The sequence below is a fragment of the Mobula hypostoma genome, chromosome 2 (assembly GCF_963921235.1).
Source record: "Mobula hypostoma chromosome 2, sMobHyp1.1, whole genome shotgun sequence".
NCBI lineage: Eukaryota > Metazoa > Chordata > Chondrichthyes > Myliobatiformes > Myliobatidae > Mobula > Mobula hypostoma.
In genome coordinates this window covers 96,141,404-96,156,507 of record NC_086098.1, presented here as the reverse complement: position 1 = coordinate 96,156,507, position 15,104 = coordinate 96,141,404, and the positions used below count along the sequence as shown (strand labels likewise).

General features: G+C 40.3%; 1 protein-coding gene across 1 annotated transcript in view; it reads right to left on the bottom strand.

Moving 5' to 3' along the window:
• LOC134357361 (collagen alpha-1(XIX) chain) overlaps positions 1 to 15,104 on the bottom strand; it is a 372,824-nt gene that overhangs the window by 276,935 nt on the left and 80,785 nt on the right. Inside the window, exons 5-8 of the mRNA XM_063068836.1 lie at positions 14,483 to 14,606; positions 6,261 to 6,536; positions 5,538 to 5,618; positions 3,002 to 3,100 (exon numbers count right to left, since the gene is read on the bottom strand). Of these exons, the coding sequence (XP_062924906.1) occupies positions 3,002 to 3,100; positions 5,538 to 5,618; positions 6,261 to 6,536; positions 14,483 to 14,606 (580 nt within the window). The remainder of the gene's footprint in view (positions 1 to 3,001; positions 3,101 to 5,537; positions 5,619 to 6,260; positions 6,537 to 14,482; positions 14,607 to 15,104) is intronic.

Genomic DNA, 15,104 nt, shown 5'->3' with positions numbered 1-15,104 from the left:
TTCCAGAGACTCATCACATTCTATGAAACAAATTGCACCTCTGTATCTCGCAACTATGTTCACTCAATCAAGACTCTAAAAGAATTAGGGGAGAGGTGGAACGATTCCAACATCTTGCACAGAATATTTAGGGGGAGGCAAACTAGTATCACAGATAAATGCGTTGAATTTTGGCGGGACATTAAACTGGAGACCTGCTTTCTCTGCAATGTGGACATACAAGATCACATGTTATTTCTTCCAGGTAAAACAAAACATAAAATGGTGCATATTACACAATTAAACGTTACACTCTAGTCCTTCCTACATTTATGTCCTCATTGTTTCTAAGTCTCCCAATCAACACTTTCTTTTGGTGTTTCCAGGCCTCATCACTTCCCACAAAAAAAATTGTAAAATACAGTGAATCACAAATGTGACAAAGAAATTTAAAGAAAATCAGAGCATAATGCCTCAAAGTAAGTTAAACATTCCCAAATAATGGTCTTGTAATACCTTTGGAACAAGACATTAAATTTAGAAAGATAAATATTTATTTTAATTAACTTTAAAAGTGACTGTCATTCCAAAACAAGAAACAACTTAATTGGAATTACTAGAATTCTCCTCATACTTCAATCCCCAAACACCTCCTGCCTTTCTCTTAACTAATCTCTCGGTGATAAGCATCTCATTAAATGTTTCCCACATCCTACCCTAGGGACCAAACATCAATAACTGCCCACTTGACTTGTGACTTGCAAGAACATATGTTTTTATTGGTATTGTCATGTGCAGAACTACACCTGTCACTGGCAAGGGATTTTAAACATTCTTTCCCTTTTGTTTTATTCAAAGAACAGTCAAGTGATGCCTCATAACTCAATGATTCAAGTCCAAATTTACTTCATTTTACAACTGGTTTCTTTATCAAGAAAAAAAAGTTATAAAAATCAACCAAAGCATTAAAATGAATGTACAACCAGTGTTTACAATCAGATAGGATGTCTTCAGATATTCCAAAGACTGCAGCACCAATTGCAGTGTTTGTGTGCCTTTGTTACAATCCACTGTTATTAGATTCCTTTGTCTTCAGCCTATTACTTCTTCCATTTATTTCTTTCCTTTCTTCATCAACCCTTCCTCACCTGCCCACCTTCTCCCTCACCTGCTTTCACCTATCAATTATCACCTGTTAGCTTGTACCTCCTTTACTTGCTCAATCTTCATATTCTGGCTTCTTGCCCTTTCTTTCCCAGTGCTGATGAAGGGTTTTGGCATGAGATGTTGATTGTTTATTCCCCTCCATTGATGCTGCCTGACCTCCAACACTTTGTATGATTTTGTGTGAATTCAGATAGTCTGTTATGAATCTGAGCCTCTGAATTATTGCCCAGTAACACAATCACTACACTATCATACCCACATCATAATATTACTGTAGAACAAAGGCTCACAACCTTTTTGAATACGAGTCACATTTTTACACATGCTACAATCCCCCATAAATGCCCAGTCTTTATAAGAAGCTGAGGATGTCTAGAGGGATTTCCAGAAATTGCTGACATCCTGTGGGGCTACTCAATATCATCATTTACGCAGTATTATTAAAGCCTCATGAGCCATCTGCCCAAAGAATAGGAATCACTGATGTGAAAGATACTGGAAAGAAATGTGCAGTCAGTGTATGCTAGAACAGCAAATGTGAACATTTGTTAACTCTGTGTCAGGCATTGAGATGAATGCAGAAATATGAGCTCAGAGCAAACAGTAATTCACACAGGGAATATCAATGTACTTAGGAAACAGAATTTGTGAATCTACAGAAACTTCTCCCAATCAAAACAGAGTACTTCTGTCAGAAATATAGAAAATGCAAAGAAATTGAACAAAAGAACATAGAGGATGGTGATGCTAGACTTAAAACATTGCTACCTTATATTGGTATCCCTTCTATTTCTCCCTTTGACAAGCTGAAACCCTTTTATTATTATTTATTTATGGGTTGAGGGCATTTATTGACAGCCACTAATTAGTTTTGAGATGTATTGGTTAGCCTTGAATTCAATAAACCATGTGGTAAAGATTATTTCATGATGTTGTTGAGTGGGGTACTCCAGGACTAAGACTTAATGAACTTGAAGGAAAGATTAGACATTTCCAAGCCAGGATGGCATGCACCTCTTATCCTCATCTTTCAAAGTATTGTTTTCCTAGATGTTGCTGAAGAATCCTTGTCTTATGCATCAATGCATTTTGGAGTTAGTAATGAGCCTTTTGCCCCTTCCACCTATCACCTCCCAGCATATTACTTTATCCCAAACACAAGAAATTCTGCAGATGCTTACTTTACCACCCTCCCCCATCCCCCCCATCACCTTGTCTCACCTATCACCCGCCAGCTTATAATATGCCCCCTCATCCCTCCTTACTCTGGCTTCTTTCTCCTGATGAAGTGTTTTAGTCTAAAATGTTGACTGTCTCTTCCTCTCCATGTATACTGTCCGACTTGCTGAGTTCTTCCAGCATGTTGTGTGTTGCACAAGATTTCCAGCACCTCGTGTCACAAACTTCAAAACTATTTTTTGCTTACAAATTTGTTGTAAAAAATCTATCTGTAAAAGTTGGATTGTCGCAAGATCACAATTCACCAAAGGCCGAGGGGAAGAAAAAGACTGTTTACTTGGGTTGGTCTATAGGAGATTCCATTTCCATTATTACTCTTGACTATTGACTGGCTTCTTAAATGTTCTGGATATCATCCAAGTCTAGACTATGAATCTCAATGTTGCCAGTGGTACCAAGAATAAACATAACAATTTCTAATTAGTTGTTTCCCTAATATCATACGATTCATTTGTTCCTCCAGTATATCTTATTTAAACAGTATGATAGTGCAAAAGACACTACTATATCCAACAGTTTGCTGAAGCTATTTCGACTGCCTTCCTTTGAAGCTGTTAAGGATCTATATCAAGCAGTTAGCAAGTTCTCGTCCAAGATGACAGTGTAGTAGCCTCACCTTCCGACTCCCACTTCTCGGGTTTGATTGAAGAGATGGCCGCCTCCCAAAGTCCTCTGACGTCACCACAGCTGTATAAAAAACATCCTCTGCTGAGCACTGAGGACACAAAGATTTTATAGTTTAATTATGGAGCAAAGTATCATTTATCTTTGTATCAAAGTATCAACATCTTTGCCAGCATAGTTATAATCTTAATGGTTTAAGATTCTGCTAACATTACTCTTCCTTATAATATACTTCTCATCCAATCACTAGCAATATGTCATCATTCAGCCCCAAAAAATAGTGATCAGTTAGGCTAAAGGACCACAACAGCTTCAGTACCTGTGCCTTCGAACCTGTGCTTCATTCAGTATTATAATTTTTTATTGAACACATTGGTTAAGGAGGCCTACAGAACAGTTCATACATACTCCACAATGTCAGGAGAATAATGGAGACACCTGTTTTATTTTTGCAGTTGAAAGGGTTTCCAGTTTAAATCCACAGTTAATGCCAGAGACCATAATCACATTATCCACAAATTCCCATGTTGGGTCAAGCAGAGACGTGATGGGGAGAATATGGACGGGAGTCCTGAAGCCTGTGCTTAATCTACAATTCCTACACGCTTAGCCTCTCAATGCACTCGCAGGATCACTAGTTACAGAATATATTCGTAGCATGATGGGCCATTAGAGGCAATGGTTGGTGGAAGGAAACTGTATCTTACAAATCACCTGCACTTTCATCCATTCATTCCAAGTAATTTTCCTTCCTGGGAATTGATGTCATTTAGTGTTTAAACGTGGAACATTATAACTACGCTGTAGATTGGAAACACAGTAATGTTAGTGGAATAAAAACAGAAATTGTCAAAATACTCAGCTGGTCAGGCAGCTTTTGTGGAGCGAAAGATAATTAATGATTTTTATGCAGGGTCTTGATCCACATTTCAGGATAGGGAGGAGATGATGCATAGATGGAAACAAATTGGGGAGTGTGAAGGGTGGCTGGATATGACTTAAGCTGATAGGTGAAGACAGAAGGGGAGAGTCGAAGGACAGATTGAACCAGGTGGAGGTAGGAGACAGGAGGGATGAACAATGGGAGTAGCCAGACAGATAGGACTGTGTGAGAGAGAGCAAGAGAGAGCGAGAATGGACGAACAAACATTGGGGATGGGTTGTTGCCTGAAATTAGAAAAATCAGTGTTCACTATCATTTGGGTTGTAAACTACCCAGGCAGAATGGTTTTTTTTCTCTTAATCAATGGGGAAGGGCAATAAAATAAAGAACACAATAATAGTACAAAAACACTATAAATATAAATACATAAGATAGCTTATATAAATAGATTGATTGTATGTCCATAAAGTGACACGACTCACAGGAATATCTTTACATAAGATGACTGACAGAAAATGATGAAGTAGTGGGTTAGTGGGTGAAGGTGTTGATTAGCTTTATGCTTGGGGAAAGTAATTGTTTTTGTGTCTGGTGGTCGTGGCATACGTGCTACATACTCTCCTCCATGATGGGAGTGGGACAAGCAGTCCATGAGCAAAGTGGGTAGGATCTTTAATGATGTTACTGGCCCTTTTCTGGCACCTTTCTGTACTTACTTCCTTGATGGTTGGTACCTTGGTGATGAGTTGGGTAGTTTGGACTAACCACTGTAGAATATTCCTGCCTGCACTGTGCAATTACTGTACCATGCAGTGATTCATCTTATTACAATGCTCTCTACTGCTTATCTGTAGAATGATGTGAGTAGTGGTAGTCCAGCTCTCTTCAGAAGCAGAGGTTTTGGTGAGCTTTCCTGATTGTGTAAAGTGTGTTCTGGGACCATGAGAGGTTGTGTGAGATAGGCACTCCTAGGAGTATTGGGAGTAATGTCAGTTATTCGGCACTATAATTACTTTTATGTGACGCAACAGTAAATCTTCTCAATTCACTTTACCCTCCCCTTTTCAGATTTGAACTCTCACTTTAAACACTATGACCTTTTACTAGTTAAAAGGAATTTTTTTCCTCATTATTTCTCCCATTCTTTTACCCTCATCATTTCTTTAAATTTCACCTTAAATGTAACATTCTGTTCCCTGAGTTTATATGCATCATTGTCTTAATTTAAATTGTGATTAAAATGATAATCTGACATTGGACTATAAATTATATAAACATACAAATTAAGAGCAACAATGGCAGATTATTTGAATTTGTGTCTGCTTTGCCATTTAATAAAATGATCTGAAGGTAACCTCAACTCTATGTTGCTGTCTATCAATGGTAATCTTTCACTCACTTGCTTAATAACTATCTATCTGCTGCAGTAGAGAAAAAATATTCAAAGTCTCTGCTTCCACCATCTTTTGAGGAAGACAATTCCAAAAACTCAGTACCCTTTGAGAGAGAAAAAAAATCACCTTAGCTCTGCTTTAAATAGAAGACCCCTTCATTTCTGGTGAACCCAAGACTTACAGCTAATGAATCAAAAGTAAGCCCTACTTTAATAATCTAGTTTGGAGAAAAAAAAAAGTGGCCTACTTACGAGGGCACCCGGAATTTCACAGCAGTTTTCCAGTTCTGCCAGCCGAGGGTTGCAGTAAATCATTATCTCTTGAAGGTCAAACTAAAGATGACGAAAAACAGATTATAGTTACCCTTCCACATTATGCCTCAGCTGGCTAATTTATCTTCATGGATCCTTCAATGTTATAACAATTAATCCCATACTAATTAACAGATAATACTTGAATATTGCAGTTTTTAACCTATTATAACCAAAAATAACTCACGAAATTGTGCTCAAAACTGTTCTCCATAAACTGTTTTCTTGTACTCATAAAACTACACAGGCAATATATATTTTAAATACAAATCATGCCTTTTAAGTGCAGATGTTGTACATGGCAATAGACCTTTGTGTTCACACAATGGAATTCGCCATGCAATGACATGGCCAGGTAACTTGGGAGTTAAGAGCCTGGTTAAGCAGCAATGAAAGTGATAATGAATGATTATAAGTGATAACGTGCTAGTATGATTTAGTTACAATTTATTATAGAAAGTGCAAGTTAGTATATCTGCCTTCAGCTTTCTTTCCAATGAAAAAAATACTCCCAAACAAAACCAAAATAAACATCCAATAAATTCAAGTATAAGTGGTATATAATACTATATATACATATATAAATAACTTTATACTTATACATTTATACACACACACACATTATATATATATATATCACCTCATCTCTCAGCAAATACTTACATCAACGGGATTCTCATCACTGACACGAAGACCAATTGCAGTTTTCCCATGGACATCAATCTTCTCTAGGTCTTCACTAGGTTTGCTGTCTACCAGTTCACAGTCCTTGTAAAGTGACACCAGCCCAGCCTTCACGTTAATTGCCAGCTTGTGCCACTGCCTGTCAAACAGAGGGAACAGTTCCCGTTTCCTGAACATGACATGCATGATATTTCCAGATTGGCTTTTGGCACTGTATTCCACTGTCTTCCGACTTCCGTCAACAATAATGGAGACCTGAAGGGAGAGGAGGATTGTTACACTGAGAATCAACCTTCAAGCCAAGGGAAATAAACTAAGGGGCATATTTACATTCATTGGCTGGGGAGGGGAAATTTCTAACCTTAACTGAATTGAATTTGACTTATTTTAATCTGGGTAAAGAGCCTTTAATTTAGTCACGCATCAGATGTGCAGACATACAAGTGATCTTCACTTAGTAGAGTGAAAAGAACAGGAAGGAACCACGTCCCATTCCCATTCTGATATGTCTATCCACGGTCTCCTCTACTGTCAAGATGAAGCCACACTCAGGTTGGAGGAACAACACCTTATATTCTGTTAGGTAGCCTCCAACCTGATGGCATGAACATTGACTTCTCTAACTTCCGTTAATACCCCTCCTCCCCCTTGTACCCCATCCGTTATTTATTTATATACACACATTCTTTTTCTCTCTCTCCTTTTTCTCCCTCTGTCCCTCTCACTATACTCCTTGCCCATCCTCTGGGCTTCACCCCTCCCCCTTTCTTTCTCCCTAGGCCTCCCATACCATTATCCTCTCATATCCCTTTTGCCAATCAACTGTCCAGCTCTTGGCTCCATCCCTCCCCCTCCTGTCTTTTCTTATAATTTTGGATCTCCATCTCCTCTTCCCACTTTCAAATCTCTTACTAGCTCTTCTTTCAGTTAGTCCTGTTGAAGGGTCTTGGCCTGAAACGTCAACTGTACCTCTTCCTATAGATGCTGCCTGGCCTGCTGCATTTACCAGCAACTTTTATGTGCGTTGCAGGAAGGAATCATTCGAGCCTTCCAGAAATGACCAGGTTGCCAGCCAGAGCAAATTTAAAAACTACAGGATAAGGCATAGAAATCTATACTGACACTTCCACACTGATACCAAGGAAGAATTGTTCTATGGAAAATATTGATTTCAGATGTGATTTTAAACTAAGTATAAAAATGTAGAAAACAAAGATAGAAATATGCCATTGGGGCCCTCATACTTTGCCATTCAATAAGAGTATAGCTGATCTTTAACCTCAGCACTAGTTTCCTGTATTAATCTCATATTATTGAATAATTTAATACCTAAAGATCTTTGAACCTCTGACTTGAATACCCTCAGTGACTGAACCTCCACAACTCCCTTGGGTGTGGAATTCCTAAGGATTCAGTCCCCTCTGGGTAAAGAAATGTCTTCCATCACTGTCGTGAATGGTTGATTCCTTATGTTGAGACTGTGACTCCTACCAGCTGGGATGGATAAAAAAAAGACACCTGCATCCACCCTGTCAAGCCGCCAGTGAAATGTATACATTTTTGTGAGATCACCTCTCATTTTTCCAAACCCAAGTGCATCAATTGAATGTGCTTAATTTCTTCTCATGTGACAGATCTGTGATCCTACAAACTGACCTGGAGAATCTCTTCTGCTGCAAATAGATTCTTCCTTAAGTAGCGAAATCACATCTGGAAATAATTATCCAGCAGGGTCTGAACAGGTTGCCATAGAAGAGCAAGATATCCCCACGTTTGTTCTCAAATCCTCTTGCAGTGAAGACCAACATATTATTTGCTATCCTAAATGGTCTGTTGAACCCACATATTTACCTTACAATGATACATGAATAAAGACACCCAGTTCTCCTTAAACTACTAAACCTTTCGACCATTCACCATTTTTTAAAAAAGACTTCACACTTCCATGTTTTCTGGCAAAGTTTATTTTTCCAATCATATTTTTCCAATTATATTCTAACTGTAATATCCTTGACCATTCACAGTCTTATCTATATTTTAATATTTCATAGCACATAGCAACATAGAAGGAAGTCATTGTACACAATGAATTCCTGCCAACTCTTAGAGCAGTCCCATCAATCCCATATCCCAACCATCTTCACAGTAAACTATTCTCCCACACAGACATGCCCATTAACAAAATGCTGATTCTCCCACAGGCCACCTACACTAGAGATTATTTGCAGTTGCCAATTAATCTAATGACTTTGATACACACTGATATCCCTCTGCTGTCTCTCTGGATTCACCTCCATTTATCCTCCTCACAGGGTTACAATACACACCCAGCCATGTTGTTGGTCAGAAAGAATGAAGGTCTACAAGTCAGTGAATTTAAATGAATCAAGGACAGTGGAAGCAGACAGATTAATTGTCTTTGTTCTTGCCGCGTGCTTGGGGATGGAGGCTGCCATTTTGTGAAGACACTCTGTTCTCCATTTTGTGGGCTTGACATGCTGGGCTTGATAAATGCTTTAAAGCAGACACAATGATACTTCAGGTAACCTGCTGGGTGGGTCATCATTTCCAAATAAGAAGTTATTTGTGAGATGTTCTTTGGTTGGATATAATATGCAGATTTGTGAATGCTGAGGTTGATGCCTGCCTGGAATGATTCGAGCTCATTGCTGATTGAGAACAAAGAGCCATAAATTATCGACTGTCACTTGATGGGAAGAGGGCAATAAATGGATGCTGGCTTGGAGCAGAGCCAATAACAAGGTGTTAAAAGACAGAGATGTGACCTGTGGCCAATGACACTGGAATGCAATATTTGAATTGATAAGGAATGGATATAAAAGTGGATGATTTGTGTTTGCTGGCAGCAGTAACTTCGAAGAAAAACCATCGCAGATACAAGTATGAGCAACCCTGTGCGAAACATGTGGCAAGTGAATCCGGACAATGAGGAACACCTGGCCAGCGTAAACCCTTCTGCCCGGGTAATACATTTGCTATTCTTTGACTATTCGGGAGAGTCAGGGATACTTAGCAGGTGTGCACACAAGGTATTTAGTGTATAAATTCCCGTACTTCTTAGTTTAAACAATAAAGGTACTTGTCAGTAAATACAGATCTCTTGGTGTCTCACTAATCATCATTATGAAAAGTATTTCTTTACAACAATGCCATCTTCCGGGGTTTAGATGCCCAAACTCTCCAGAGTATGGATAGCTGGTGCGGCCCCTTTAGGGATTCAGGACCATCCCCCTAATTGGCAGCCAAGTTTTGCGGCCAGGATTTCAATATTTAAGAAGTACCTGAAGAGAAATTCAGTGATCAGTTGTCATTTCTACTTGGATTATTGTCTAGATTCTATTGACTACTGACTGTAACAAATGCACTTCACAATGTACCTACATGACTGTAAGTCATCTTAGGAAATATGAAATGTGAAGGGCATTAGAAAATTTATTTGATAATAATTACCTAATTTCTGCTGGATAACAATTGAGGACAGGACTGAATTTTTCCCTGTGGACAAATATAACACCACTTCTATATACAAAAACAATCAATTCGATTGGGAGAAGTGCACAGACACAGTAGCTTGTCATCGCGCAAGGACCCTGAGAAGGTTCCAGGATAAAAGGGAGACACTGCCAAGTAGAACGGTCATTGGAGTAGCATGAGTCAAGAGTCGTAGGGCTTTGGCGAGGACATGTCTAGGTGAAGTAAGGAGGTAACTTACTTTCATAGATCTTTTTTCCTCTAACAAGAATAGTGGGTATGACTGCAAGGTCAGTTTTCTGCTCTGGGTGGCAGATGTGAGACATCCAGGGGACTTCCAGCCTCCCTGCTGGCCACATTTGCACTAAGTGTATTGAGCTGCAGCTCCTTAGAGACCAAGTTAGGAAACTAGAGCTACAGCTCGATGACCTTCGGCTTGTTAGAGAGAGTGAGGAGGTGACCAATAGGAGCTACAGGTGGGCAGTCACACCAGGGCCACAGGAGACAGCTAAGTGGGTGACTGTCAGGAGAGGGAAAGAAGAGCATTAAGTAGTGGAGAGCACCCCTGTGGCCATTCCCCTTAACAATTTGTTGGCGGGGGGGAACCTACCTGGGGGAAGCAACAGTGGCTGTGCCTCCGGCACTGAGTCTGGCCTTGTGGCTCAGAAGGGTTGGGAATGGGAGAGGATGGCAGCGGTAATAGGGGACTCTCTAGTTAGGGGGACAGATAAGTGATTCTGTGGACATGAGAAAGAAACACGGATGGAAGTTTGCCTCCCGGGTTCCAGGGTCCATGATGTTTCTGAATGCATCCTGAAATGGAAGGGTGAGCAGCCAAAGGCTGTGCTACATATTGGTACCAATAATATAAGGAGAAAAAGGGAGGAGGTCCTGAAAGCAGAATACAGGGAGTTAGGAAGGAAGCCGAGATGCAGGACCTCAAGGGTAGTAATCTTGGGTTTGCTGCCTGTACCACATGACAGTGAGGATAGGAATAGGATGAGGTGGCAGATAAATGCGTGGCTGAAGGATTGGAGCGAGGGGCAGGGATTCAGATTTCTGGATAATTGGGACCACTTCTGGGGCAGATGTGACCTGTATAAAAAGGACAGGCTGCAGGGAGGTTTGCTAATACTATTGGGGAGGGTTTAAACTAGATTTGCAGGGAGGTGAGAACCGAACTGAAGAGGCAGAGGATGGGGTAGTTGACAACATGTAGGGAGTTTGTGAGGAAGGATAGGCAGATGATGCAGCAAAGATGCACTCTGCCTGATTGGTTTCAGATGTATCTATTTTAATTCATGGAGTATCATAAACAAGGCAGATGAACTTAGAGCGTGGATCAATACGTAGAACTATGATGTTATGGCCATTACAGAGACTTGGATGTCTCAGGGGCAGGAATGGCTGCTGGGTATACCAGGCTTTAGACATTTCAAACAGGACAGCGAGGGGGTTAAAGAGGTGGGAGTGTGACATTGCTAATCAGGGACAGCGTCACAGCTGCAGAAAAAGAGGAAATCATGGAGGGGTTATCTACAGAGTCAGTGTGGGTGGAAGTCAGAAACAGAAAGGCGGGGCCATAACTCTACTGGGAGTTTTATAGACCCCCCCCACCATAGTAACAGGAACATCGAGAAGCAGATCAGGAAACAGATTCTAGAACAGTTCAATAATAATAGGGTTGTTGTGCTGGGAGATTTTAACTTTCCTAATATTGATTGGCATCTCCCTAGAGCAAGGGGATTAGATGGGGTAGAGTTTGTTAGGTGTGTTCAGGAAGGTTTCCTGATGCAATATGTAGATAAGCCAACTGGAGGAAAGGCTGTACTTCATTTGGTATTGGGAAATGAACCTGGTCATGTGTCAGATCTCTTGATGGGAGAGCATTTTGGAGGTAGTGATCACAACTCTTATCTCCCTTACCAAAGCACTGGAGAGGGATAAGAGCAGACAATTTGGGAAAACATTTAACTGGGGTAGAAGGAAATATGATGCTATTAGGCAGGAACTTGGGAGCATAAATTGAGAGCCGATGTTCTCAGGGAAATGCATGGCAGAAATGTAGCAAATCTTTCAATGGCATTCTGCAGAGGTATGTTCCATTGAGGCAGGGAAAGGATGGAAGGGTAAAAGAACCATGGTGTACAAAGGATGTGGAAAATCTGATCAAGAAGAAAAGAAAAGCTTACGAAAGATTCAGGAAACTAGGTACTGATAGAGTTCCAGAAAATTACAAGGTTTCCAGGAAGGAGCTTAAGAATTAGGAGAACCAGAAAGGGCCATGAGAAGGCCTTGCTAAGCAGGATTAAGGAAAACTCAAGTTATTCTACAAGTACGTGCAGGAGTATAAGCCATGTGAGAATAGGACCCATCAGGTGTGATAGTGGAAATGTGTACACGGAGTTAGAGGAGGTAGTGGAGGCATTTAATGAATACTTTGCTTCAGTATTCACCAGGAAAAAAAGACCTTGGCAATTATGGGGATGACCTTCAGTGGACTGAACCGATTGAGTGTATACACATTAAGAAAGAGGATGTGCTGGAGCTTTTGTAAAGCATTAAGTCAGATAAATCGCTGGGATCGGATGAGATAGAGCTCCATGTACTGTGGGAAGCGAAGGAAGAGACTGCTGAGCCTCTGGTGATGATCTTTGCATCAAAAAGGATGAAGAAGTACCACAGGATCGGAGGGTTGCAAACCTTGTTTACTTGTTCAAGAAAGGGAGTCGAGATAACCCAGGAAATTATAGACCAGTGAGTCTTATTTTGGTTGTGTGCAAGTTTTTGGAGAAGATCCTGAGAGGCAGGATTTATGAGCCTTTGGGGAGACATAATCTGATTAGGGATAGTCAGCATGGCTTTGTCAAGAGCAGGTCATGCCTTATGAACCTGATTGAATTCTTTGAGGATTTAACAAAACACATTGATGAAGGGAGAGCAGTGGGTATAGTGTATATGGATTTTAGTAAGGCATTTTCTAAGGTTTTACATGTAAGACTCATTTAGAAACTAAGGAGACATAGAATCCAAGGAGACTTTGCTTTGTGGATCCAGAACTGGCTTGCCCACAGAAGGCAAATGGTGGTTGTCGATGGTTCTTATCCTGCATGGAGGTTGGTGATCAGTGGTGTTCCGTAGGGATCTGTTCTGGGACCCCTCCTCTTTGTGATTTTTATAAATGACCTGGATGAAGAAGTAGAAGGGTGGGTTAGTAAGTTTGCTGATGACACAAAGGTTGGGGGTGTTGTGGATAGTCTGGAGGGTTGTCAGAGGTTACAACAGGACATCAATAGGATGCAGAACTGGTCTGAGAAGTGGCAGATGGAGTTCAACCCAGATAAGCGTGGTGGTTCGTTATGGTAGGTCAAATTTGAAGACACAATATTGTACTAATGGTGAGACTCTTGGTAGTGTGGAGGATCAGAGAGATCTTGGGGTCTGTGTCCATAACACACTCAAAGTTGCAGTGCAGGTTGACAGTGTTGTTAAGAAGGCGTATAGTGTGTAGGCATTCATCAACCATGGCACTGAGTTCAAAAGGTTTGAGGTAGTGTTACAGCTATACAGGAACTTGGTCAGACCCCACTTGGAATACTGTGTTCAGTTCAAGTCACCTCACTACAGGGAGGATGTAGATACTATAGAAAGAGTGCAGAGGAGCTTTACAAGGATGTTGCCTGGATTGGAAAGTGTGTTTTATGAGAATAGGTTGAGTTAACTTGGCCTTTTCTCCTTGGAGCGACAGAAGATAAAAGGTGACCTGATAGAGGTATATAGGGTGATGAGAGGCATTGATCGTGTGGATAGCCAGAGTTTATTTCCCAGGGCTGAAATGGCTAATATGAGGGAGCATTGCTTAAGGTCCTTGGAAGTAGGTACAAGGGGGACGTCAGGAGCAAGTTTTTCACAAAGAGAGCGGTGGTTGTATGGAATGCACTGCCGACGACCGTGGTAGAGGCAGGTACCATAGGGTCTTTTAAGAGACTCTTGGATAGGTACATGGAGCTTAGAAAAATAGAGGGCTATGTGGTAGGATAATTCTAGGCAGTTTTTAGAGTAGGTTACGTACTTTACGGCACAACATTGTGACCATAGGGCCTGTAATCTGCTGTAGATTTCTATGTTCCATGTTCTAATCAACCACTGGGCATCAAAGAGGCAGAATTTCATCCTGGAAAGTTTGGACCTAAAATAATTGCTGCAACTCAGAGAAAAGGAGGACCAAGATGAATAAAGTATGCATGCACATGCATAAATACTTTTTCATTTAGTGCCTATGCTTTATGTTTATGGGACAGCTTTATGAAAAATATTTTTGTAACACTGTACAGGTAATGCTGATCCCTTAATAAATTCTCCTTTCATTTTCTTAAACATCTTCCTCCCAGGTGCGACATCTTGATACCTATGAAGGCTTTCTACTGCCCTGGACCCCATCAATGGCTGTACAGTGATTTGGGGAAGTATCATGGTCACCACCAATACAATTTCCTTCTAAGACCACATTCTTTCAGGTCGCATCCTCTCATTTTTCTTTCGTTTATATAAAGCTCTATTCCCTAGCTACTAATACTTCACACTAAGCTGTACAACAAATGGCACTTTAATCTACAAGTTCCTTCCACAGATGCATGTTTCCAATCGTTTCTGGTTCGATTTCAGATTCTGGAATCTGCTGAGTCAAAATTGATGAGAACTCTGCCTACCTGCACATCATCTGACTGATCAGTAATTTTCAACAAATGCCAGATCTCCTTTTTGCTGTTTCTCTTCAGGCGGAACATGGTAATAAAGGAAAATTCTTCTGGTAACCCATTTGGAAAGATCTGCCTGGAACAAATCACAATAAGTTAATCGGCAATTGCTGATAACTCCAAGTAAGCTTGTGTACCCTACACACTTGCATTGGGTGTTCAATGCTGGCTGTGTTTGTTACGTCTAAGTCAATTGAAAATTTTAAAATAGATATTGATCAACTTTTGCTAGTAAAAGATATTCAGGACAATGAAACTTAATTACAGATCAACCTTCGCCTAATTGCACGGCGGGAAAGGCTCCAGAGACTAAATTGCTTATTTCTAATCCTACATTCTGATGTACACAAAGTCTGTTCAGTGCAGAAAGTTTACATTTTTCTTTTTTTTTGTAATTTTTTTTATTGAAGTTCATCATCAAACAAACATTTCCATAAGATGTATTTCAGATATTCTACATATACATCATATAGTCATATTCGCCACAAATCTCCACATAATATTTATCTGAGGTATACACTTACAGAAAAGAGAGGAAGAAAGAAAAAGTAAAAGGAGAAAACTATGTACAAGT